This window comes from Lissotriton vulgaris, chromosome 5 (assembly GCF_964263255.1).
Source record: "Lissotriton vulgaris chromosome 5, aLisVul1.2, whole genome shotgun sequence".
NCBI lineage: Eukaryota > Metazoa > Chordata > Amphibia > Caudata > Salamandridae > Lissotriton > Lissotriton vulgaris.
Window position 1 is genome coordinate 269,090,989 of NC_141693.1, and position 24,752 is coordinate 269,115,740.

Below are 24,752 nucleotides of genomic sequence, written 5' to 3' on the forward strand. Positions count from 1 at the left end.
CTGCAAACTAACCATGAGTTCCGTTAACCAATAAAAAACAATGGCTCGGGTCACACCATTACCACCTTCTAACAGCCAAACATTAGTGTAGACCTTTTACAATAACACACACACAATGATGAACTGTACCGCCATTAACGACCAAACTTTGAATTCTGTTGTCACATGGGCAGGTGTAATGCAAAATCACTTTCATTTATGTATTTGAGTCATACCAAGACTCCAACAAAGAGTCCAGCTTAAATGTAGACCTTTATACCTATACACACGCTGTGATGAATTGTACCGCCCTCGGGAATCTAATTCCTAATTTTAGCGTTACATGGGCTGGTATTACCTTTCTTAATACTCTGGGCCATTATTAAGACAGCGTTGAACTCACTTTAATCACAAAAATATAACTCTACTTAATCCCGGAGGCATCCATCTTGCTTGAACTAACTTTTTGCAAGTAGTCCATCTTTGATGTCGAGGCCCCATTCAAAAGACGGAGAGGAAGAGTCACGCCCATAGCCAGGGGAAGAGTCAGCACAGGGGACGCTCCATCTTACCTCGTGGGTAAGAATGGCAGCAAGCACTAGTTTTCAACGAACGGGTAAGACAAATATTTGTTTTACTAATAGAGTGGGCCCATTTGTATCTAAACAGCAAAGACCACACGCGACTCTCTGACCCCTGTTGAAGCGCTTACTGAGCTCAATACAGGTAACTATAATGTAACTTTCACTGCGATGTGTATATAGGTCACTACTCTATTTTCTTTAAAACGAAGGGGTTTCATTATGATACTACACCTTTTTCGTCCATTGTGCACTTTAAATATTTGTGTACTTCTTACTAAGGCAGGTCACCAGGTTCAAATAACAATTCTTAAGCATTTGTGAACTGCTAGTATTTCACTCCCCCATCAGACCCCGAGTGTTTTCTACCCTTTCCTCTCTAGATACTGTGATAATGCCCCAATGATGGCGTGCGCTCCATACATGGAACCTATATCAGTGCCCTACATGTAATTTTGCATGTCTGCTTACTCACCTTATCTCTGTACCAACTCACACAATAGATTATGTTGGTTTTGTTTCCACAGCACAGGAAATTTCAGTATGTATTGACCATACTCATCATTGAATACCACACCAATTGTGTATTTCAGAATTATTATTTTGTTGCATTATTTTTTTGTGTGTTTCTGTCCTGACGAAAGTTCTATAGACCCGGCTGGGCTTAGAGAGCTGAAACATGTTGACACATCTTCTAAGACATATGGTAGTCCAGTAACACGATTACCGCTATATCGCTACTTTTTTAACGATAGTGCCTACCCATTAACAATAAATATATTTTTAGGTTCGACACTATTTTTATCTTTTTTTTTTCATCACATTTTCACTATCTCTGGACACTTCTACCTGTACCGGAGGTGGCCTGGGGTGAGGCAGGCATCCAGCACGTTAATCGATTACCCGATGAATAAGCCATGACTCCTGATGGGGCGGAAAAAAGATATACCGCAACGATAAAACCAGGATGTCTATGAGGGTTTTCGAATAAAAACCAATGGTTTTGTAGAAACAAGTGTCCATTCTATTTTTGATTATCGAATATCTGTCCAGGGGAACTGAATGGACTCCTAATCCTCTTCCCTCCCTTTTGATATGAGTAAACAGTTATTAGCCTAAAAAGGCTGCATATGAAAAAATGTCTGTGTACAGAAAATCAGACTGGTACCTTGCCTTTAAGGCCCCAGAGAATCTGCACACTTTGCCTTTAAGGCCTCCAGGAGAACTCTGTTCCCATCATGCCCCACAGGTGACAGTTAGGTCAGTTCTTTTGTACGGTACAGTAAACTTTAGCAGGAATCTGCACTTAAAATCTTCATAACACATATTGAAAACGATAAAACTCAATGCTACTGCTCGTCCGGGGAGGCTGCTTATGACTTTAATGAGTATACCCCTGGAAGAGAACTAGGATTACAGGTAAGTAACTAATCCTTCTCTTCCAGGGGATACTCATTAATAGTCATAAGCACTGAATAGAGTAGCAAGCTCATACCCACCAGAAGCGGGCGAACAGATAAAAGCATAGCCACACTTTAAAATCACAGTGTTTAACTAGAATTAGCAAACACATTTCTGAGTGATGCTTGTCCCACTTGTGCATCAGTCTGCGCGTCAGAATCCAAACAGTAATGGCGTGTAAACGTATGCACTGAACGCCAAGTAGCTGCTTTACATATCTCTGACATAGCCACATTCCTAAGGAGAGCTGTAGTAGAAGCCTTTCCCCTCGTAGAATGAGCCCTAGGTCTACCTGATAGACTTGTGGGCTAGCTGATAAGCCAGTAAGATACATGACACTATCCACCTAGAAATGGATCTCTTGGATGCTGCCAAACCAGTATTCGTAGGACCATAGTTCACAAACAGACGGTCCGTCTGTCTCAAAGACTTTGTTTTATCTAAGTAAAATTTCAAAACCCTTTTTAGATCTAATGAATGTAAAGTCCGTTCTGCCGGACTTGAAGGGTTCGGAAAGAAAGTAGGCAATGTTATGGATTGGTTAATATGAAAATCCGACACCACCTTAGGTAGGAAAGCAGGATGAGTCCTGAGTACCACTCTGTTTCCATGAAAAACTGTGTACGGTTCATTGCAACACAAAGCCTGGATTTCGCTCACCCTACGAGCAGAGGTGATGGCCACCAGGAATGCTACTTTCCAAGACAGGAGTTGCAAAGACGCTTTATGTATAGGATCACATGGGGGACCCATTAACTTAGTCAATACCACATTAAGCTCCCAAGGTGGAGAAGGAGACCTGACTGGAGGATACACCTTTCTTAACCCTTCCAGAAAATCCTTCACCACAGGCATCCGAAAGAAAGATATCTGTGTTGGCGATTTTCTATAAGCAGCTATTGCAGCAAGATGGACTTTGATGGAATTAAACTGCAAACCCGACTCAGCAAGGTAAAGAAGATAAGGCAAGATCACCTTTTCTTGACCTTGAATAGGGTCAAGACCCTTACTCTGACACCAAAGGTAAAAGCGTTTCCACTTAAATCCGTAGGATTGTCTTGTAGAAGGCCGCTTTGCCTCCTTAAGGATGTTCATACACTCCGGATTCAGCTGTAAGTGCCCGTACTGGATGACTTCAGGAGTCATGCTGCCAAGCGCAGGGAGGGCAGATTGGGATGAAACACTTGCCCCTTCTGCTTGGACAGAAGATCCGGGCGACAGGGCAATCTCCTGTGTGGTGTTATTGACAACTGGAGGAGATCTGGGAACCACCACTGGCGTGGCCATTCTGGGCAAATCAGTATCATTCTGGAGTGAGTTTTGTACAGCCGATTGATCACTGCTGGTATCAACGGTGTCGGTGGGAAGGCGCCAATCTATCAAAAGGGCATTCCCTTGAGACCCTTTCTGGTAGAACCTGGACGCGAAGACGGGGCATTTTGCGTTTGCCGGGTCTGCAAACAGATCCAGGTCTGGTGTTCCCCAATCCTGGAAAATGCTGTGCGCGACGTCTTCGTTGAGAACACAGTCGTGCGCTTCGACGAGGTCTCTGCTGAGGTCGTCCGCCTGTGAGTTGAGACTCCCCGGTAGGTGAATTGCTGTCATGGACAGGTCTCGTGCAAGTAACCAATGCCAGATGGTCTGGGCTTCTATGGAAAGAGTCCTGGATCTGGTACCCCCTGCTTGTTTAGGTAATACATTGTAGTTGTATTGTCTGTTTGCACCAGGAGGGACCGAGTCTGTAGAGATGGAGCCAGGGACTTGAGAGCAAGATGGACCGCTCTGAGTTCGAGTAGATTGATATGATATCCTTTCTCGAAGTCTGACCATGGCCCTTGTACCTGCAGAGGGCCCATATGCGCCCCCCAGCCTTGGAGAGATGCATCTGTTATCAGAGTCTGTGTTGGTGGGTCCTGATGAAAAGGGACTCCCTTCATCACGTGCACCTTCTTCATCCACCACCGGATGGAATCTCTTGCAGATTGTTGGAGATAAATCCGGTCCTTCCAGCATCCCGTCCTCTGTTTCCACTGATCTTCCAGACACAGTTGTAGAGGACGCATCTGCAAACGTGCGTTTGGCACGACGAAAATGCACGACGCCATGGACCCCAGGAGAGAGGACACTTGCCGAACTGTCGGACGTGCAGTTTGAAGGAGAAGTAGACACTTTGCCCTGATGGATGACCACCTCTCCTCCGAAGGACACACGTTTTCTACTTCTGTGTCCAACTGAGCACCCAGGTAGTGGATGTTCTGGGTGGGGTTCATTATGGACTTCTTGTAGTTGACTTGCAGACCCAACTTGTACATGAGTTGAAGACATATCGACAGATGTTCTTCTAGAAGCGATGGGGATGAACTCTTCAGAAGACAGTCGTCTAAGTAAGGATATATGAAAATCCGCCTCTTTCGAAGACAAGCCGCCACTACAGCCATACATTTTGAAAATGTCCTGGGAGCTGATCTCAGGCCAAAAGGGAGCACTGCGTACTGATAAGGACGAGCCGCCACTTGAAACCTGAGAAATTTGCAATGTTTTCTGGATACCGGAATATGAAAATAAGCGTCCTTTAGATCAATGGAGCACATCCCACCCCCTTGGTGTAATTGAGGGAAGATCTGGTGAAGAGCCAGCATTCAAAACCTTTCCTTCCGAATGAATTTGTTCAGTCGCCTCAAATCCAGAATTGGTCTGAACTCTGTAACTGGACCTTTTTTCTGTACGAGAAAGAATAAAGAGTACAGGCCTTCACCTCTCTGATGGAAAGGAACTGGTTCTATGGCCTTCTTCTTCAAGAGGACGTTCGCCTCCTGTTGCAAGCGCTTTATATTCCACTGTACCATCTTTAGAGGACGCATGACAGGGGGTGGCTTCTTGAATCTCAAAAGGTACCCATTCTGAATGACACACAGCACCCATCTGTCCTTCGTGATCTGTTTCCACTCGTCCAGATAACGCACAATACTTCCTCCAACCGGAGTGGGACGCGGTTGTAGAGGAAGCATTCGTTCATTGTTTCTGAGGCTGCTTGGCAGCAGATGATTGCTGCCTATTTCCATTGCCTCTGCCTCGTCCAGGCCGCCGCTGCTGGAATTGCGACCTTTGTTGATTCTGGCCTTGATTTTGCGAAGACCAATTCGTCTGTTGGCTCCTTTGCTGAAAAGATCTCAAGAAACCAACAGCGGACCCCACCGACCTCAAGAATTACCGCCCCATCTCGCTTCTCCCGTTTCCAGCCAAAGTCATCGAGAAGACCGTCAACAAGCAGATGGCCGCCTTCCTCGAGACGAACGGATCCCTCGACCCCTCACAGTCCGGCTTCCGAGCCAAACACAGCACCGAGACCGCCCTCATCGCCGCCAGCGATGACATCCGAGCCCTGATGGACAATGGAGAAACAGCGGCCCTCATCCTCCTAGACCTCTCCGCGGCATTCAACACGGTCTGCCACCGCACCCTAGTACGGCGCCTCAGCAACATCGGAATCCAGGACAAGGCGCTGGAATGGATCATCTCCTTCCTCGACGGAAGAACACAGAGAGTCCGCCTACCACCGTACAAGTCAGAGGCCTCCGAAGTCATCTGTGGCGCCCCCCAAGGATCATCTCTGAGCCCCACCCTCTTCAACGTCTACATGAGCCCCCTCGCGGCCATCGTACGCAAACACAACCTCAGCATAATCTCCTACGCCGACGACACCCAGCTGATCCTCTCCCTGACCAACGACCCTGCCGCCGCCAGAGCCAACCTGCACGAAGGGATGAAAGAGGTAGCCGAGTGGATGACGACCAGCCGCCTGAAACTGAACTCGGACAAGACGGAGGTCCTCATCCTGGGCTCCTCACCCTCCGCCTGGGACGACTCCTGGTGGCCTCCCGCCCTGGGCACCGCACCCAAACCAACAGACCATGCACGAAACCTGGGCTTCATCCTGGACTCCTCCCTCTCCATGACCAGGCAAGTCAACAACGTCTCCTCGGCGTGCTTCAACATCCTACGCATGCTACGGAAGATCTTCTGGTGGATCCCCACAGAGACCAGGAAGACCGTCACCCAGGCCCTCGTCACCAGCCGACTGGACTACGGCAACGCCCTCTACGCCGGTACCACCGCCAAGCTCCAGAAGAGACTCCAGCGGATCCAAAACGCCTCAGCCAGACTCATCCTCGACATCCCACGAACCAGCCACATCTCCGGACATATGAGAGACCTTCACTGGCTCCCCGTCAACAAGAGACTCACCTTCCGCCTCCTCACCCACGCACACAAAGCCCTACACGACCAAGGCCCGAGCTACCTCAACAGCAGAGTCAACTTCTACGCTCCCAAACGCCACCTCCGATCAGCCAACCACGCCCTCGCCGCCGTCCCCCGCATCCGAAGAGCGACTACAGGAGGAAGGTCCTTCTCCTACCTGGCCGCCAAGACCTGGAACTCCCTCCCGACCGACCTGCGCCTGACCCAAGACCACCTCTCCTTCAGGAAGAAGCTGAAGACCTGGCTGTTCGAGCAGTAGCGGCACCCCCTCCCCCCCTCCCCCCCCCCCCAACCCCCCCCCCCCCCAGCGCCTTGAGACCCTACGGGTATGTAGCGCGCTCTATAAGTGTCACTGATCGATTGATTGATTGTCATAGGGACGAAAAGTACCCCGACGTTTAAATTCTTTTTTCTTCTCAAGGCCTACGGCCTTAAGAGTGTCCAACTCCACCTTCATTTTAGACATCTCGTCGTCTGCATGAGATCCAAACAGAGTCGAACCATTAAAAGGTAAATTTACCATTTTCCTCTGTGCCTCCGGCTTTAGCCCCGTAAGGCGAAGCCAAGCTGTACGTCTTGCGCAAACACCGTGTGCATAACCATGAGCAGACAAGTCCGCCGCATCAGCAGCCGAGCTAATGCTCTGGTTAGCCACCAATCCTCCTTCCTCCACTATTTCCAGGAAGTCTTTCTGATCCTCCTTAGGGAGTTTATCTGCAAAGCGAGCCACTGAGTCCCAGAGCAGACGGTCATAGCGGCCCAATAGAGCAGCCACACTGGCCACTCGCATGACCGATCCTGAGGTATTGCACATCCTTCACCCCAAGGAATCCATACTCTTACTATCCTTTTCAGGGGGAGCAGAAGAGGTAGATGCTGCAGAATGTGCCTTTCTGACTGCCGCTACAACCAGGGAGTCTGGTGGTGGGTCAGGCCGCAAAAACATTGGGTCTTCTTCTGGAGCCTTGTACTTCTTCGCAATCCTAGAAGGACCTGAACCCACCGTGGCCGGAGTTAGGAATGTCCTCATTGCTGCTTCTATCAACCCGAGGACTAACGGCAGAAGAGGCCTGCCAGTCGTCTTGTGATGCAGGGTTTCGAAGATGACTGACGTTGCTACCTGGGGAACTGCCATTTTGATGCTGAATTTACTCGCTCCACGACATAATACATCATTAAATGTGCTTAAATCGTCTACTGGAGACACTCTGGAAGGAGGAGTAGAAGATATAGTTGGAGAATAGTCTCCATATGAAGATCTTGAAGAAGGAGGGGCGGGGCCAAGCACGCGATGTAAAAAGACGTGCCCGGGCTGAGCTCCGAGCGAAGCTCCCCTACCACGGGCTATTTATCCTGCATTCCTGGCGGAAACGAGCCCAAACTCAGATTGAGTGTACCCGGACACCCGGCCCACCTCCAGGGCGATTTTTGGGCATATCGGAGCTCCTGACCCTCCGACCGGCAGCGGCCCTGACGGCTGGCTGCCCAGAACGCACTTCCGGCCGGCAACCCTAACTACCTGAGGCCGGGGATCCGGCCTTGCGGAGTAGGCCGCAAAGCGAGTGCCCTGCAGTGCGCAATCCAGCGGAGTAACGGGACCACGTCCCATACATTGGACATTTACTAGCGACCAAGCTCTGCAGGGGCCCCGGACACCAACGAGAGGTTCACCGCCTAAGCCCACGGACGGCCGCGAGACCAGCCCACCCCACCTGCCACCGCTGGGGGCGCCCCGCCGAGCTCCGAGAATACCAGGGGGTGAGTGCGCGAGCCTAGCTAGAAACCCACATTGGCGCCATTGCCCCAGGGCCCTGCCGACCCACAACGTACGCAGACCAGCACGGTCCACAGGACCCCCCCGGGCCCAACTGCCGCCCCGACATAGGCCCAGCCCAAGAAGGGAGCCTGCGACACGATACCGGACATCCCCGGCGACCCAGCCACCTGAGGACCCTAGACGCTGCGACCACCCACGCCGAGCCGGTCCGTGGCGGCCTGTATCACCGCCCCTTCGTACCTACCGGCACTGGAGCCACCCGAACCGGCTGAACAGACACCAGAGGGCCGCCGAGCTGGGCCACCACGAGGCCCACATAGACACCGCCACCACCAGGCCCGGCAGACCACCGCCGGAGACTGCACGGCCCCATCCTCCCAGGCCTCTGCACCTGCCTATCTCCAAGAGACGTCGCGGGTCAGCACCGGACCCTCCTGGCACCGAGAGGCCTAGACCGCGCCACTCGCGAGCTGTGGCCACATCGCATCGGCCACACTGATAATCGGCCCAACACTGAGAGACTCTCCCAACCTGGCGCAGACACAAAAGCTACGCAGCTCGCACACCCCACACCCACTGGGTCTGTGCCGGACGAGGTAGACCCCCACGCGGCGCTTGGTGACGCCTAGCATCATCTGGCAGAGTGCGTCCTCCCGGGTTCAGTGGACGGGCTCACCGGGAGAGACCTACCGTTCCGACCCACCGGACCGCCACATAGTGCAGACGGGGGGCGAGCAGCAACCAGGACTTACACGGCGCTGGCCGCCACAACTAGGAGTCCTCATAACAGCCGCAGCGCAACCACCCCGTCCTCCCTAGCCGGTTGCGTAACACGGAACCCCGGAGTCCTGCGGTGGGACGGTCCCTCCCCCCCGCCTACGACCACACGACATCCACCACGGGTGACGCAGAGAACCTGTCCGAGAGACTCACACACACTGGTCCCTCCGCCACGCATAGCGAGAAAATATACCCACCCGCCTGACCGGCCACAAAGGCCTCCCACATGTCAGGGGGGACCAGGGCAAAGACTGGCACAGGAGGAACCCTAGGCAAAGGGAAAATGGTGAAAAACACAGAGGCTGACCAGACTGCCTCCAAGCTGGACACTATGCTGGGGGCCATGGAGCGCCTGGAGGAATCTATGCAGCTGACCCGTACGTCGCTGGAGAACAGGATCGACAAGGTGGCCGTGGATCTGACACTCCTCCGGGCAGACCACAAGAAACTGTCCGACCGCACCACGGCTCTGGAGCACACGATGGCGGAGGCCACACCTAAGCTGGCGCAGACGGACAAGCACGTCCAGGACCTACTCAACCGGGTGGAGTTCCTTGAGGATAGGGCGGAGGACGCGGAGGGACGGGCCAGAAGGAACAACGTGCGCATAGTGGGCCTGCCGGAGCGATGGGAACGGAGAGAGACGGCGGAACATATGGAGACCTGGCTCAGAGAATTATTACCAGAAGGCACACTGTCGCCACACTTTGTAGTGGAGCGGGCACACAGAGTACCATCCCGCCCACCCCCGGAAGGCTCCAACCCAAGGCCGATGCTCATGCGGGTGTTGAACTACCGCGACCGAGATGCCATCCTCCGCGAGACGCGGAAACTGTCAAACATACAGGTAGACAACGCCAAGGTGATGTTCTTCCCCGATTATACCATACAAGTCCAGCGAAGACGTCAATCCTTCCTTGAGGTGAAACACAGACTCAGACGCTTGGCTCTCAAGTACTCGCTGTTGTTTCCGGCACGCCTCAGAGTGGTGGCGTTAGACAAGACTCACTTCTTCGATACCCCAGAGGCGGCGATGGCCTGGCTGGATTCAGGAGTGGACACGAACCCCGAGCCCGCGCCGAGAGAACAACGCCGGAATCGAGGCACACGCAGACGGAGACAGCGGCACACCTCGAGGGCCGGGTCACCGAACGTGGAAACGGAAATTGGCCCAACCCCGGAGCAAATACAGAATGAACAACTGGAGGCCGTCCGCATAACTGCTGTGATCAGCGGGTCACAATCACCTATACTGCTTTCCAACGCCAGCCCTCGCTCACGCGGGAGCGAGGACGACGACTACATGTACGGTCTACCAGATGACTCGAACCCGGAGGGCCTGCCAGACGTCACGCCCCAAACGTCAGATCTGATATCATAAGTACTCCTCCCCAACCCAGCCCTGGCTGGACCAACGCGACTCGCATAGAGGGACAGCCAGCTCATGCCCATCGATGGCCCGATCGGGGACCCACATTGACACTCCTGGAGGATCTGGCAGTCACGAATGCTACCTTCACCGAGGTCTGTGCTTTGCCACCGAACCCCCCCCCCCCCCCGGACTGCCGCGGAGCTGCCGTGGCGCCGGGTGGGGGACCGGGGCTCTCCTGCTGAGACGCCACCGGGACCATGACTTTGGAGGGGTGGACGGACCCCTAGAGGTGAGTGCCCCTCCCCCGGGGGAATGAGAGCTGGGACCCCACCATGGGACCAACTGTCCGGGTCAAGTGACACTGGGAACCCTAAACTGGCTACGGACGCTATCACTGACTCTTGGCGCTCTTCTGGCCCACTGCCCGTGGAGGGGAGCCGCTACGGCTCTTTCGGCGCAACGAACTACCTTGTTTAATTTCAGTGCTGTATTTAGTCAACCCCCCATTGAACTCACAGATTGATTGAGCTCGATAAGCGTTTGGGCGGTGACTCGTTTTGTTGTTGCCTTTTTGGTATTATGTTTATGTTCAAGTTCTTTTTTTTGAGACTAGTGTTGGTACTGACCTGCTACTGCGTGCATCCTTGGGTCTGCGGGAGGGGGCTTGAGGTAAAAATGCTCATTATTCGTCGCTGCTGTGCGGGCGTGGGCGGGGCGGGCGGAGGGCCGGGGGGGGGGAGATGGATGCTTGGCCGCAATCAACACTGTGATGGCTACGTTTAAACTTTGTACCTGGAATGTCAGGGGCATGCACACACCCTCACGTAGATACCAGGTATATTCCTATCTTAAAAGGCATCAGATCCAGATTGCATTACTACAGGAGACACACCTAGTTGCCACCGAGGTAGCCACGCTCCGCCGCAAGTGGAGGGGACAGATATTTGCCACAACCTTCTCAGCATTTGCGAGAGGGACCTTGATCTGGGTCCGGCCCGGGGTCCCGTTTGCACTAACACACAGCGCTATTGACACTGAGCACGCTACGTCTTCATACAGGGCAGACTTGACGGGCAGCAGATTGTCATAGCCTCCATATACGCACCTAATGTAGAACAGGGGAAATTCTTCACGCGACTGTCGGCAGCGATAGCGGCATGGCCGGACGTACCCTTGATGATGGGCGGGGATTACAATTGAGTGTTGAATGCCTCCCTTGATCGCTCGTCCCTCCCAGCGGCAATCGCCCCGGTACGGGCGGCATCCAAGGCCCACCTTGACTGGACAGCGCAGTGGAACTTACAGGACGCCTGTTGCGTCAGAAACCCCACCGCCCGGGTGTATTCTTACTACTCGGGAGCCCACTCACTACATGTCAGGCTGGACAGATTCATGCTGTCCCGTGACCTGCTCCCCTCCGTGTCCGACACCGACTACCTAGGTCGGACCCACTCGGACCATAACCCGCACACGCTGGTATATGGATGGAAGCGCCCGCACCCGCCCGTACCAACGTGGCGCCTGCAACCGGATCTCCTGCTCGACACCCCGTTCCGAGAGGAAATCTCCAGGAAGATCTTGCAGTACTTCGAGGACAATATTGACTCTACCTCCTCCCCGAGAACCGAGTGGGACGCCTTTAAGACGGTGACCCGGGGAAATTGCCTCAGTGTACAAGCGGGCCTGCGTAGGCAAGTAGAGAGAGATCTGATACAGGCGGAAGAGGCACTGCTGGATAAGGAGCGGGGGGCGATAGGGGGTGATGATTCCCAACTCATCTCGGCCAGAGCAGACCACGCTGCTTTGATGGAGCGCCTAAAGAATATCAACTTCGCTGCGCACTTCGCGCGCTCTCACAGCACGGGCGACAAGCCTGGCAGGCTACTGTCATGGTTGGTGCGACAAGACACGCAATCCGCATCGGTCCTATCCATCCGCACAGCCCAGGGCGTTGAGGTCTATACCCAGCAACAAATCCATGATGCGTTCGCATCGCATTACAAATCCCTGTACAGCTCACGACTACGAGCCACGGTAGCGGAGATCACGGACTACCTGGCGGCACTGCAGCTCCCGACCGCTACTGCTGCCCAACAAGCAGAGCTGGGAGCCACGCTCACTGGTGAGGAACTGCGAGAGGTGATTTTCTCCCTTTCCAATTGCAAGGCGCCAGGCCCCGACGGGCTCCCGGCGGAGTTCTACAAGGCCTACTCTCTGGTGTTAATACCGGAACTGCTGAAAATGTACAAGGCGGCGTTGGAAGACGCTGAACTCCCGGCGTCCCTGAACGAAGCTAACGTGGTCTCCCTGCTGAAACCAGGTAAAGCGAACGAACTCGGCTCATACAGGCCGTTAGCGCTCCTCAATACCGATTACAAAATACTTGCAGCGGCCCTGGCCCGGAGGCTTGCACCACTGGTCCCCACTCTGGTACACTCTGATCAGAATGGCTTCGTACCCACACGGAGCACGTCCCACAACCTACGCCGTTTTTTCAGGGTCCAGCGCTACGCGACCCCGACCTGGCCGCGCTCGGGATGCATCGTGCTTGATTTGGAAAAGGCATTCGACTCTGTGGAGTGGCCATATCTCCTCCGAGTCCTTGAGAAGTACGAACTATGGGATACCTACGTCCAGATGGTGGGACTCCTCTATCAGGCACCCGAGGTCCGGGTCCGGACTGGACGGTTGTTCTCAGACAGGATCCGTATTGGGAGAGGTACCAGACAGGGCTGCCCCCTCTCCTCTATCTTATTCGCCTTGGCGATGGAGCCGTTGGCGGAGATGCTCCGCACTTCCGGAGGCGCCTGGGGCATTCCGCTGGCGGACGGCATTCACTCGGTGTCTCTGTATGCCGACGATTTGTTGTTATTCGTCAGAGACCTCACGCGCATACCAGCGGCGCTCTCAGACATCTTTCGGACGTTTGGAGACATGTCGGGACTCCACGTCAACTGGGCCAAATCAGGGGCCTACGCATTCGATGGCGAGATGCCACAGTGCGATGTACACATGATGGGGGAGACACTCCGATGGCACCCGACGGTATTTAGGTACCTAGGGATCTTAATATATCGAGACCCTATGGATCTCCTGGAGGGGAACCTAGTGAGGGCCATCTCCTCGCTCACGGCCCAGGTCACTTTCTGGAACTCCCTCCCGCTGAATGTGCCAGCCAGGGTGGCACTGACCAAGATGATAATGCTAACCCGGCTTCTCTATTATTATACTAATTTACCAGTGTATGTGCCGGTACGCATATTTAAGGGACTGGACACCCTCACCAGACGCCTCATCTGGAATAAGGGGAGACCCCGGGTTGCGCTACGGACCCTGTATGCACCCACAGACGCTGGTGGCCTAGCGGTTCCCAATCAGGAGCTCTATTACTTAGCAGCGCAGCTGCAGTGGGTTGCCTATTGGCTGAGCGGTAAGAACCTAGCGGACACAGCCACGGCCGATACCATCCTATCCCCCGTACAGGCGCTCACACTCTTCCACCCACTGATGCTGGGCCGGCCCCCCACGCAGGTCCATGTAGCAGTGGCAAAGCGGTGCTTCGCACGGAGCCTCCGGCTCACCAAACATACGGTGCCCTATGCTCCGAACCTACCCTTGCTGGGGACACCCCTGGGCGCGGGCACACTGTCCTCGGCTGAGCTGCGCAGCTGGACTGCAGCAGACCTAGATGACCTGGGCGGCCTGTACAGCGACGGAGAGCTGTTGCCCTTTGAGGCCTTGGCCGCGGACACAGAGCTACCGGTGGGTCAATTTCTGACACACGCCAGACTACTCCATGAGTTGACAAGGGCGTGGGGTGACCTCAGCCACGAGCCGTCCACTCACCTACTCATCCAATACCTGCATGTGATGGGAGATGGGTCCCACATTGTGCATTGGCTCGCACAAGCCTTACACAGCCATACGCAATTTTCTTCCCAGAAACTGAGGGAAAAATGGACGACCGACCATGGCGTGGACTGGACGGACAACCAATGGAACGCTATTTTAGCGGGCGCCAGGGTCATTCCCCGCAACGCACGATTCAAGATTATCCAATACTACATCATCCACCGTGCATATCTGTCTCCGGACAAACTGAATCGCTACTTCGGGCTCACTACATCGGCATGTCCCAGATGCGGCCTCCTGGACTCGGACTTCCTACATGCACTCTGGAGCTGCGCTCACCTTACCTCGTATTGGTCTGCGGTCGCAGGTATGTTAACAGCGGCCACAGGCGAAACCCTCCCCACGACGTGGGAAGTGTGCCTATTGGGACTCTACAAGAGGACCAAGCAGACCAAGCTACGGGCACGCTTCTGGGACTTGGGCCTCATTACGGCCAAACGTCTTATCACACGACGTTGGAAAAGTCCCACCCGGCCGCGCCCTGCAGACTGGCGTCGCTCTTTTGCCAACTGGGCCTGTGCGGAGAGTGTGTCACTCCATAGAGAGGAAACCGCGGGCCTACGGAAATACCCAATCGCCCAGGACTGGGACGTTGCCCTGATTGCATATCACCGCGCGTGCACCCAAGCCGGCATAGAGTACCGACTCGAAGCAGAACAGGGAGAACCCACTTGATTGCTACCCATACCTGGCACAGACTCCGACGCCCCTTTCCCCCCCCCCCCCCCCTCCCGTCCTCCCCCCCGTCCCGCGCGCCTCCCCTCCCCCCCTCCCCCACCCGATGACTGGGGCCTTGCACGACGGAGGTGTCCCCTACCGCTCTCACCTCCCCGCCGCTCGCCCCCCCCCTCTTGCCTTACGGCCGCGGCGACGCCGCCTCCTCCATGGTTCCCGCCCCCACACGACCCACATAGGGTGCACCACACACAGCTAGGATCCTAGATGCACTACCACACACACGAATACTAGTCCAACAGTTATTGAAATGTTCTTCCCTCCCCCCTGTTTTCGGCTACCCAGTTGACTCTTTTGGTTGACACAGAGGCCGTTCATACTATGCTCTTGATAACGCCCGACCACCCTTACTCGTCTGCATCTCACATAAAGCTGCTTAGATGCGCCCAGGACTAGGGAGCGGGCACCCAGCGAACCATACGACATCGGAGGGTATGACACTGCCTCCATCCCCTGCTACATTGACCAGGGAACTCCATTTCAAACAATGGCTTTCGACTTTTCTTTTTGAACACGCTAGTTCCTTGTTGCAGTGCTACGAACTGCGGGCACTGCACCATGAGTCATTTCCTGGCACCGTCATTTATGAAATGATGCACTTCCACCAGCAACTGTTTGTTTTCACTCATGTGTAACTGATATGTCGACATGTACTATCTGCTGGGTTACTGTTTGTAGCAATAATTCGTTGTTCTGATACTGTATGAATAACTATTGGCTTATCTGTGAAACTAAATAAAGTTTGGGACCGTTGGTCTTAAAAAAAAAAAAATGAAGATCTTGAAGAAGACTAAGACGATGTAGAAGATGGAGTAGGAGTTCTACGTCTTCTCTGAGTAGTTGCCGATCGCTGCCTCCTACGCTCCCTTGAACGAGATTTCTCTCTCACAAAGGATCTTGAGCGTGATCTTCTATGCAGCTCCGTCCGAGGGACCGGAGCTCTCTCCCCCATTATCGGACGCATCTTCCAATGCCTTAAACTTTCCAACCACCTCGGTGACAAGTTAACAGGCCACTCTGTATGCTCAGGTGAAGCTTCAGGTGACACCTGCACAATATTCAGCTCTGCGGAAGACTTGGAAGCTCTTGAAGCTGCACTGTGTTCAGAAACCAATGAACCAGACGGAGTCCGTTGTCTGGGCACCAACTGTCTGTCATCTGACACCTGCCCTGAGGTTGAGCCCGAATGAGCCACCACAGAAGAGTCCTGGTGCACTATCTCTTGCCCCACTGCAGATCTGTTGTCTTGCTGATCATGCGGGGAAGTCTCCACTCTAGGTTCGGGACTTATTTCTGACCTCGACAAAGACCTAATTGAGGTCCGAGAGGCTTTTCTTGATAGTCTCGACGCCGACCTATGTTCAGGTGGGGGAGACCTAGACACTCCATGCTTCGAGCCCGAAGCATGCTTCGACGTCGACCTACGTCGCGATGGAGACCTTGACCTCTCTTTTTAGGTCTCGACGTCGAATCCTTCGACGTCATTCTTTCTCTCGACGTCGACCTTTTCCTCGACGACGACGTATGTCTCCCTCTCGACCTCGGTCTATCCTTAGACGTCGACCGATGACTCTTCCTCGACGTCGACCCTTTACCCTTCGACGTCGACACACGATCCTTCGACGTCGGACATCTCTCGTCCCTCGACGTCTACCTCACACGATCCTTCGACGTCTAGCGTTGCACTCCCGACGTCGTCCTCACTGCAATCGACACCAATTGCCTTGACGTCGAAAGGGATTTCGACGGCGACTGTCGAGCAGCTGAACCTTGCCTCACCGGCGAAGTCCTCGACGTCGATCGAGCTCTCTTCGACGTCGACAGCGATCTGGTTCTCGACGCACCTTTTTTGACGGCGACGCTCCCTGGAGTCGGTGCTTCTTAGTTCTACCTTCTGGAGACACTGATCTTCGACGTTTAGGCTGAGAAGATGGCTTAGCAGATGATAATAGGCCTTTAGAACTCTTCTCACCACGGTTTTCTCTCCAGAAGGCCCAGCAACCTCATTTTCTCCCTTTCTTTTAAAGTTCTATTTGAAAGGTTGAGGCAGTGATAACAATCTTCCACCTTATGAGAAGCTGGAAGACACACCACACAAGCAGAGTGTGGGTCAGTTTTCGACATCTTCTTCCCACAGGAAGGACATTTGTAAAATAAAGGTGGCATTCTGACTAAAAAACACCAACAGCTTAGTCAGAAAAGGATAACAAACCACCAACAAACCTATATTTTGTCATAAAATGGCAAGAAAAACCAAGTTCTGACAGAAAATACTTCAAATGAGCAGAGCTCAAGTTCCAGGTTCCTCACAGAACAAGCCGGAAAAAAGAATTGACCTAACTGTCACCTGTGGGGCATGATGGGAACAGAGTTCTCCTGGAGGCCTTAAAGGCAAAGTGTGCAGATTCTCTGGGGCCTTAAAGGCAAGGTGCCAGTCTGATTTTCTGTACACAGACATTTTTTCATATGCAGCCTTTTTAGGTCAATAACTGTTTACAACAGGTTCTTTGATGAAAATAAAAGGTTTTTCATGGTTATGAAATGCATTTTAGGCTCATGCCTGTTTATTGCATTTATATACAGCATATTTTCATGCTTCAGAACGTGTGTAAGGTTTGGTTTGATAAGCCTATGTATTAATGTTAGGCTGCATATTATGGTTATTATACATGTATATGTGTATAATTACTTAGTACTATGTACTTTTGGTTATATTTACACATATATATGTATATTGTTTATGTGTTCCGGGTCCCCGCTCATGGGCGGAGATAATTCAGTGCTTATGACTATTAATGAGTATCCCCTGGACGAGAACGACCCATTATATCCCACCCATCAAATATTATTTTCAAATAGTATTACGTTATTCACCTCAATTTAGGCATTCTCCTTTGTTTTTGTACATATCCTAGTATGTAGTGTTAATCTGTTTTGCACATCAAAGTGAAATGAAAGCTTGATAGTTGCTCCTTTTGCATGTACCATCTATTGCATGTATTCACTCTGAATGTTTCCTCATTTCAAAGGTTTAACATTAGCTACAGGTTAACAGTTCTAGTGCACGTCATCCGAGGCCAGGTGAGCTACTGGCCCCTAATAAGATCATAGATATGTCATACACGTACTTGTCATCTCGTTTTCCAATACCATTCAGTGAGCCTGAATACCCATGCAGCATGCATGCGCGGTAGTATACACACTTCGTGGACAGGAAATAGATGGAGTGAGACTGTTCTATTTGTTATACTCTCAACACACGTTACAAGACGTTCCCCTAGAAAAATGAAAAAAAGTCAATTTTCACACACCATGCGTATTGATGTACTGGCCACTCCTGGTCATATTCCATATATGGTGAACAACCGACAGACTCCAGATTGGGGTATGCTCTATTCCGACATTTGGCTGTCCAAGTGACTACACGGCAGCGATCGCAAGATTGTGCATTGTACTTGCGAGGGAAGAACATGACCTGTTGGTTCAGGATATAGCTCTCGTATGGCTTTTCAGCATCTCCAACTCTATGTACAATATCGGTTTAACTAAACATCTTGAATAATAACAACTTAAGTTACTGAGAGAGTTGCGTTCATATTAGATCAGAGTTACTTTTTGTGTCCTGAGAGATTTTTGTATTTGTTTAGTTTTTTTATTATTCTCGTCGTTTGTCTCTCAGCCTAGGATATTTTGATGCTGGTATACGTCTGATGAGTTTGATCCACAAAAGCAGTGAATCAAGTATTTCAGAAAAAGCACGTTGTATTGTACGGCCAAGTTTGAACATGTAATATGTTTCAGGTTCTCACAACGTTTCATCTGTGGCTCTTCCTGAAGGTGTGGTGACACGCCGAAACACATGTAGGAGAGTGTTTATCAACTCATGATGAAAAAGATGAATTGTAATTATTAGAGAGCAATGAATTTAGCCTCTTCAGTTTTTAACTTGTACATACTTTAAGAATGTTATGTGTATTGAATGAGATGTAATTTGTCTTCAATTCTGGTTGATGTATTATATGTATTCATGTATATCGGTTTGTCTATTTCCTGTCACATTGTAGTGTTCACTTTTTTGTATTGTGAATTTTCGATTTTGAATGTATTATAGATGTGTTGGGATAAAAATGGAATAGAAATAAAAAAATAAGTATTTTGTTATACATGGCCTATATTGTTTTACTGTATGAAAGTCAATTGGTTGCCAAGGCGATTACTACTGCATTGTTGAGTAACAACTTATTAAACAGGTAGCATTAAGGGACTTGTAGACCATTCTCTGATACTTGAGAAGTGGGGTGTAGAACTTCGGATAATATGTTGGATTTTATCTCCACAGATGTTTGCAAGTTGTCTTTCTTCAAAGAAGTCTTACCAGTCATGAGGTAAGGTGACGACTCCTTTTGGTGATAGTGCGCACGGACATCACCTCTGCTGCTTTCTGTACTATGGTATGGTATGACACAATCTCTGGTGGAGGGAGGCTGCTGGGGAAGAATAATTCCCATTCAGGGGAGATGTCTGAGCCACTGTTATCTTTTAAGGTCAAGAAATCAGAGTGCATGGATAGACCATTCACATCATCCTGGTCCTCTAGATGATCGGAAACTGCTCTAAAGAATAGGTGGAGTCACTAGGTCCTGTGACTCAAAAATACCTTCTTCTAAGAAAAACAAGTTGTACATGTCCCAGCCCAACACTGAGCAGAATTATGCACAGCATGTGTATCTGAAGCCACACATGCCACAAACACCTGTTTTCTTCCATGAACCTCTGTGCATCCCTTATGGATCTATGCACAGGGTCTTGTTGATCAATTACTGGGAGAGCGGCTAGTGCTGATGTAGATGGTGTCAGAACTAGCGTTAGTGGAGTTGGTATTTGCGCTAAGGCAGTTCTATCAGAAGGCAGTCACAGCACAGTAGCCCTTATCAGAACAATCATAGCTGCAGAAGTCTAAGATAGCGGTGATGAAGATGTCCTTGAGCCATGGGAATGGGTGGGAAGGGCTAGAAGGAAGCAAAGGAAGCAGCGGGAAGCCCTGCCAGTGGCATCCCAAATAGTATGCCCCTAGGACTGTGGGGCCCAAAGGATATCCATAAGGTACAAATGCTCTGTGGACAACATCGAACATAGTGGAGGAATAACACCAGGTCTGCCCTGAAACAGGAAACTCCAGGTTGGGCTGAGTTGCTGATGCCTGGGGTTGGTAGGCATAGGTCAGGCTAGGGCCAGCACAGTGTCAGGGGAAATTATAGATGCTGCTTCCTCTTGGGGTAGCAATGACCAGTTCTAGCTCTGAAGAGGAGTCCTGAGATGTAAGGGAACAGCCTCAGTGACTTACCTTTGCAAGCATGGAGCCACTCGGAGTCTTATTTTTGTATTTGCGTCAGAATAACTTTGATGATGGCGACTCTGTCCTTGGGCAAGACTTTCACCTAACTAGTCAATCATCCTGGGCCATAAAAGGTTTGCTATCCCTTTCTTTGATGGCCTTGTGGTGCATGCTCCTGCAAACTTACATGACCCACTGTAGTGTGTGGACCACAAGCACCAAAGGCAAACTACAAATACATGATGGAATTTTTGTGCATCACACACCCTGCAAGGTTTGAAGCATGATCTTTTTACGGACAGCAACATCCCTACGCTGCTTTGAAAATATGAGAGAGCCTGAAGAAAAATCACTGGAAAAAGCAGTCTGAAGTTGTGATGAAAGCAAGCTCTGAGACCATGCCAATGATATGGAAAAAATGAAACTGACGTCAGGGCGGCGCTTGATGGCTCCAGTGATGTCACAGGGGTATCTTTACCTGCACAGAGATGGAGACAGCACCCCCTTCTGGTGTAGAGAGCTATTGAAAAGTTTCTGGATTTAGTCTGACACCTAGTATATTAATAATGTGAGGAATCTGCAGGTGAAGGACTCATATGAAACAGCTTTACTCTTCTTGAAGAGAACTTCTGATAAATGTCAGACATCATAATCTGGGTATAAACAAATGCATTCCCAAACTACCATTTTCGAAATATTTCTCTTTCCAAAGTGAACCAAGTTTTTCGTTTTGTGTTCTATTTGAAACAAAAATCACTGCTCCCAGTGCAGGGCTGTAGGTGAAATACTTCTTAACAACACACGCTGTTGTCAGGACAGCTAACAACTGCTTTTCTTTCAATTATCAATGTGAACCAGGGCTTGTAATCTGTGGAAGACTCCCTAACAGTGTATGTCTAAATCAAGAATCTGATTAAGATCACTCTTGGGTTGGTATTACTAATTCAGCAGAAGTGTATGAGTGAAATCAAGTACTCCAGAGATTAGGCAATAAGTCAATGGTACAGCTCTGATAATGACACATCACGTTCCCCATGTTTTGAACCAAATGGATTCCCAGTTTGACACTGGGGAATAGTCAAAAACAATTCTATGAAGACAAGCTCTAAGGCTGGAGGGCAGCCTTACCTGGCAGTAGCATATACCAATTACCTGCCTCTTATGATCAAATAAATGTAAGATACAGTCTTAGTTAGCTCACAGCATGAAGGTTCACAGCACATTCATACAGGTTTCAGTATATCACAATTCCAGGTACCTTTTAACCAGGTCCCAGCATTATCTAGCGCAAAGTGTAGCCTCACCTGGCACTAACATGCTCTCAGTCAATGTCTGGCGGTTGAATGGGTCTGTGGAGGAGTTCAACAGATGCCGGAGGATGATTGACCGATCCATGATGGTTCCAGATGGCAGTCTCACTGGTTCAGACATCAATGTATCCATCAGTGGATCTACATGTTAAAAACGATAATAGTATTACAATTCTGCATGACAGTCCCTAACGCATACAATATAGGAAACCATGCAATTTTATTTTTGATAACCAAGTTTAATATTTTACCTTAAAACACAAATGACAATACCGTCAAACCAACTGTGTCACAGACAGCCCGGCAATGCAAGTGCATAATTCAGTCATGCAGACCTAAACCATTTGCCCCAAATCTTCCCATGCTGCTGTGGATATACTCTGGACATACAGATAGGCATTTTTGTTGGGCACACTGATCCTCTCCCACCTGCCAGGCAGCCAGTGTAAGATGGTTCTTTGCATTTTACCCCAGGGTGATGTCCCTCTTGGTAACCAATATGGCTACCCCTAAGAACCCACGTTCCAGTCTCTGTTTCCCCCCACCCTCCCCTGCCAAGTCCTCCAGCAAGCCCATAGGGGCAACTTCAGGGGAGAGGACTAAGTGACGCCTGGGCAAGGACCGATGAGAGTTCTTGCTGTATTCCCCACCACTACGTGGTCAACACCGGGCATAACCAGATCACATGGGAAAAAACCTGCATCCCATGACGAGCTTCGAAAACAGTTGACTTGTGAAATCCTACCCACCCGCTGAAGCCACTGAGGGGTCATGTAGGATAGATGGAGATAGTGGAGTTGGACCAGAGGCGTGCGGAGATGGCAAGTTCCAGAGGGGCCATCGTAACTGCTCTCCAGTCTGTGTTGTCTAGTTCCCCCACCCACACATCTCATCTCTGCTTCAGCCTCGCAAACCGGTTTGGGAAGTTGATGGTAAAGTAATGGTAAACATGATAGTTTGGGCCGTTGGTAAGCCTTCAAGTTAGAAGTTTAGTCTCCAAGGGAATCAAGTCTGGAACTTCAGTATCTAAAAGGAGGTGAGCTGTGAGGGCCTGATGCAGGCACTTGCGAAAATGGGTACTGGATAGTTGATACTACTCAGGTAGATCTTAAAAAGTTTGAAAGTGGGACCTCAAACAGACATTCCAGAGCTGGTTGATTCCTATCCTGTCCCATTTTGCAAACCCATCCACGCCTGCTGTGTGATGTAGCCATGTGCCCTGCCAGAGAGAGTCATGCGCGTCAGTTTATCGTTACAGCCTGTAAGTCAAATCGCTGCCCTCCAGTTTAGGAAGACCACTTATGTAATCTCGAGGAGGGATTGATGGATCGGAGCGCTGTACATGGTGACCATAATTCAGTCAAGTACCAACAGGGCCAACTCAGCCCCACTGCACCAGTCATTTAACATAATTACCTGGTTGGGGGCAATATATTAACAGTGTAAATCTGCCATTCCCATTCTGCCGTTGTAGGGGTATTGCCCTCAACTATCAAAGGCGAGAAACCATGCAATATTTATATTAACACGCCCACCCTGAGGGAGCTTACTTGTTACATGGGGCCACTGATAGGTGCCTTTACTGCCACTGTTGTCCCACTGTGAGAGGCATGCTAGCTCACTTTCTGACACCACCACTAAAGTCCATTCTCTGGGTTGTAGTGTGGTGAAAGGAAAATTATACTTACTAGTATGCATCTGTTCTTGGCAAGTAGAGCTGTAGATTCATATACTTATGCATAGATCGCCATCTGGTGTTGGGCTCGGATGCTTGCACTTTGTTTTTGTCTTGGAAGAAGTCTTTGTAGTCATGAGGTAGGTGACTCCTCCCTAGGACGATAATGCGCATGGGCATCGATGCGCATGGGCATCGACTCCATCTCCAGATTGTTTGCCATAGAGGGTTATGATGGAGTTAGTAAGAAATAGAAAAGGATGTCCATGTGTAATGTATCTAATTAAAATAATACTGGAACAGATAGAGGTATCCGGAGAGGCGGGTGGGCGTATACGAATCTACAGCTCTACATGCCAAGTACAGATGCATACTGGTAAGCAGCATTGTCCGTTTGAGGCATATGAGCTGTAGATCGTATACTTATGCATAGACTATACAGCAGTTACCTCTCTTGCAGTGGCTACCTGTGTCTGTTGCAGTGGTTTGATAAATTGTTCTTAATACAGGCTGGCCCACACTAACTTGTTGTTTGCCTGCACGTCTACACAATCGTGTTTTGTGAAGGTGTGTGGTGTAGAGTCCATGTATAACCTGGGATTGGTATTGAACCATGCAAGCGCAACCAAGTTGCTGCTTTGCAGATGTCATCTAGGGGAATGTTCCCTAAGAATGCCATAGATGCCCCAAGTTTACGCGTGGAGTGAACACTAGGGGGAATGGTTAATGTGCGTTTTATTTATATTGTATTTATCGATTTTACAACATTTAAGTCATGTCAACCTACAAAAACAAACGCTAACAAATAGCCAGTTCCAGCACACGTACAGTATACAGAACATATCGAGACATTGCAGTACAAATCTCATATCTTGTCAATTTCCATGTATCAATGCGCGATTGATAGACCTGTTGGGTGTACAGAGGAAATCATTTCAGCAAACATCTTCAGGAGACATATATACACAGTTAATAACACTTGGCTTAGCAAGTAGGGCTGCTGTTTACAACATACATAGAAAGAGTGGGAAATAAATATTGCAATACCTCAGGGGTTACATCACCCAAGTCTGCACTCGTCAGTAGTACATGTCCACCTGTCATAGTTCTTCAACGCAAAAAACCTAAACTTGCACAGAGGCCTCTGCGCTTGATCGCGTCCACTCTAAGAATGGCTCCCATATTTCCCGTGGACGGGAAGCGGAAGGCATCTGTTCCCAAAATAGTTTCAATTGAGTGTGCCCATATGTCACATCCGATAGCCAGTCAGCAAATTTCGGGATCTTCTTCCTGCCCCACTGTCTTCAGTGGGCTTGTCCACTTCTCCTTTTTTCCTGGACGGCTTGCCAGCGACATGTTTGGCGAATTTTAGGGCAGACTTTGCATCTGTAAAGTAATGTGCGGTGCCATCATGAGACACCTTCAGTTTAGCTGGATATAGAAGAGAGTATGGAATTTTTGCCTGTAACAGTAGTCTTTTCGCTCGGATGAATTCCCGTCTTGCAGCTTGCACCAGCGGTGTGAAGTCTGGATAAAAAGAAATGGAATTTCCCTGATGATTGATCAGACCCCTCT

The 24,752-nt window shown here is 50.4% G+C and overlaps 1 protein-coding gene across 2 annotated transcripts in view; it reads right to left on the reverse strand.

The window, feature by feature from the left end:
- The window catches only part of UBE4B (ubiquitination factor E4B), a 1,174,709-nt gene that overhangs the window by 74,725 nt on the left and 1,075,232 nt on the right, over positions 1-24,752 (reverse strand). For both annotated transcript variants that reach the window (XM_086921364.1, XM_086921363.1), the window contains one exon: positions 21,497-21,643. In XM_086921364.1, coding sequence (XP_086777490.1) covers positions 21,497-21,643 — 147 coding nt within the window. The remainder of the gene's footprint in view (positions 1-21,496; positions 21,644-24,752) is intronic.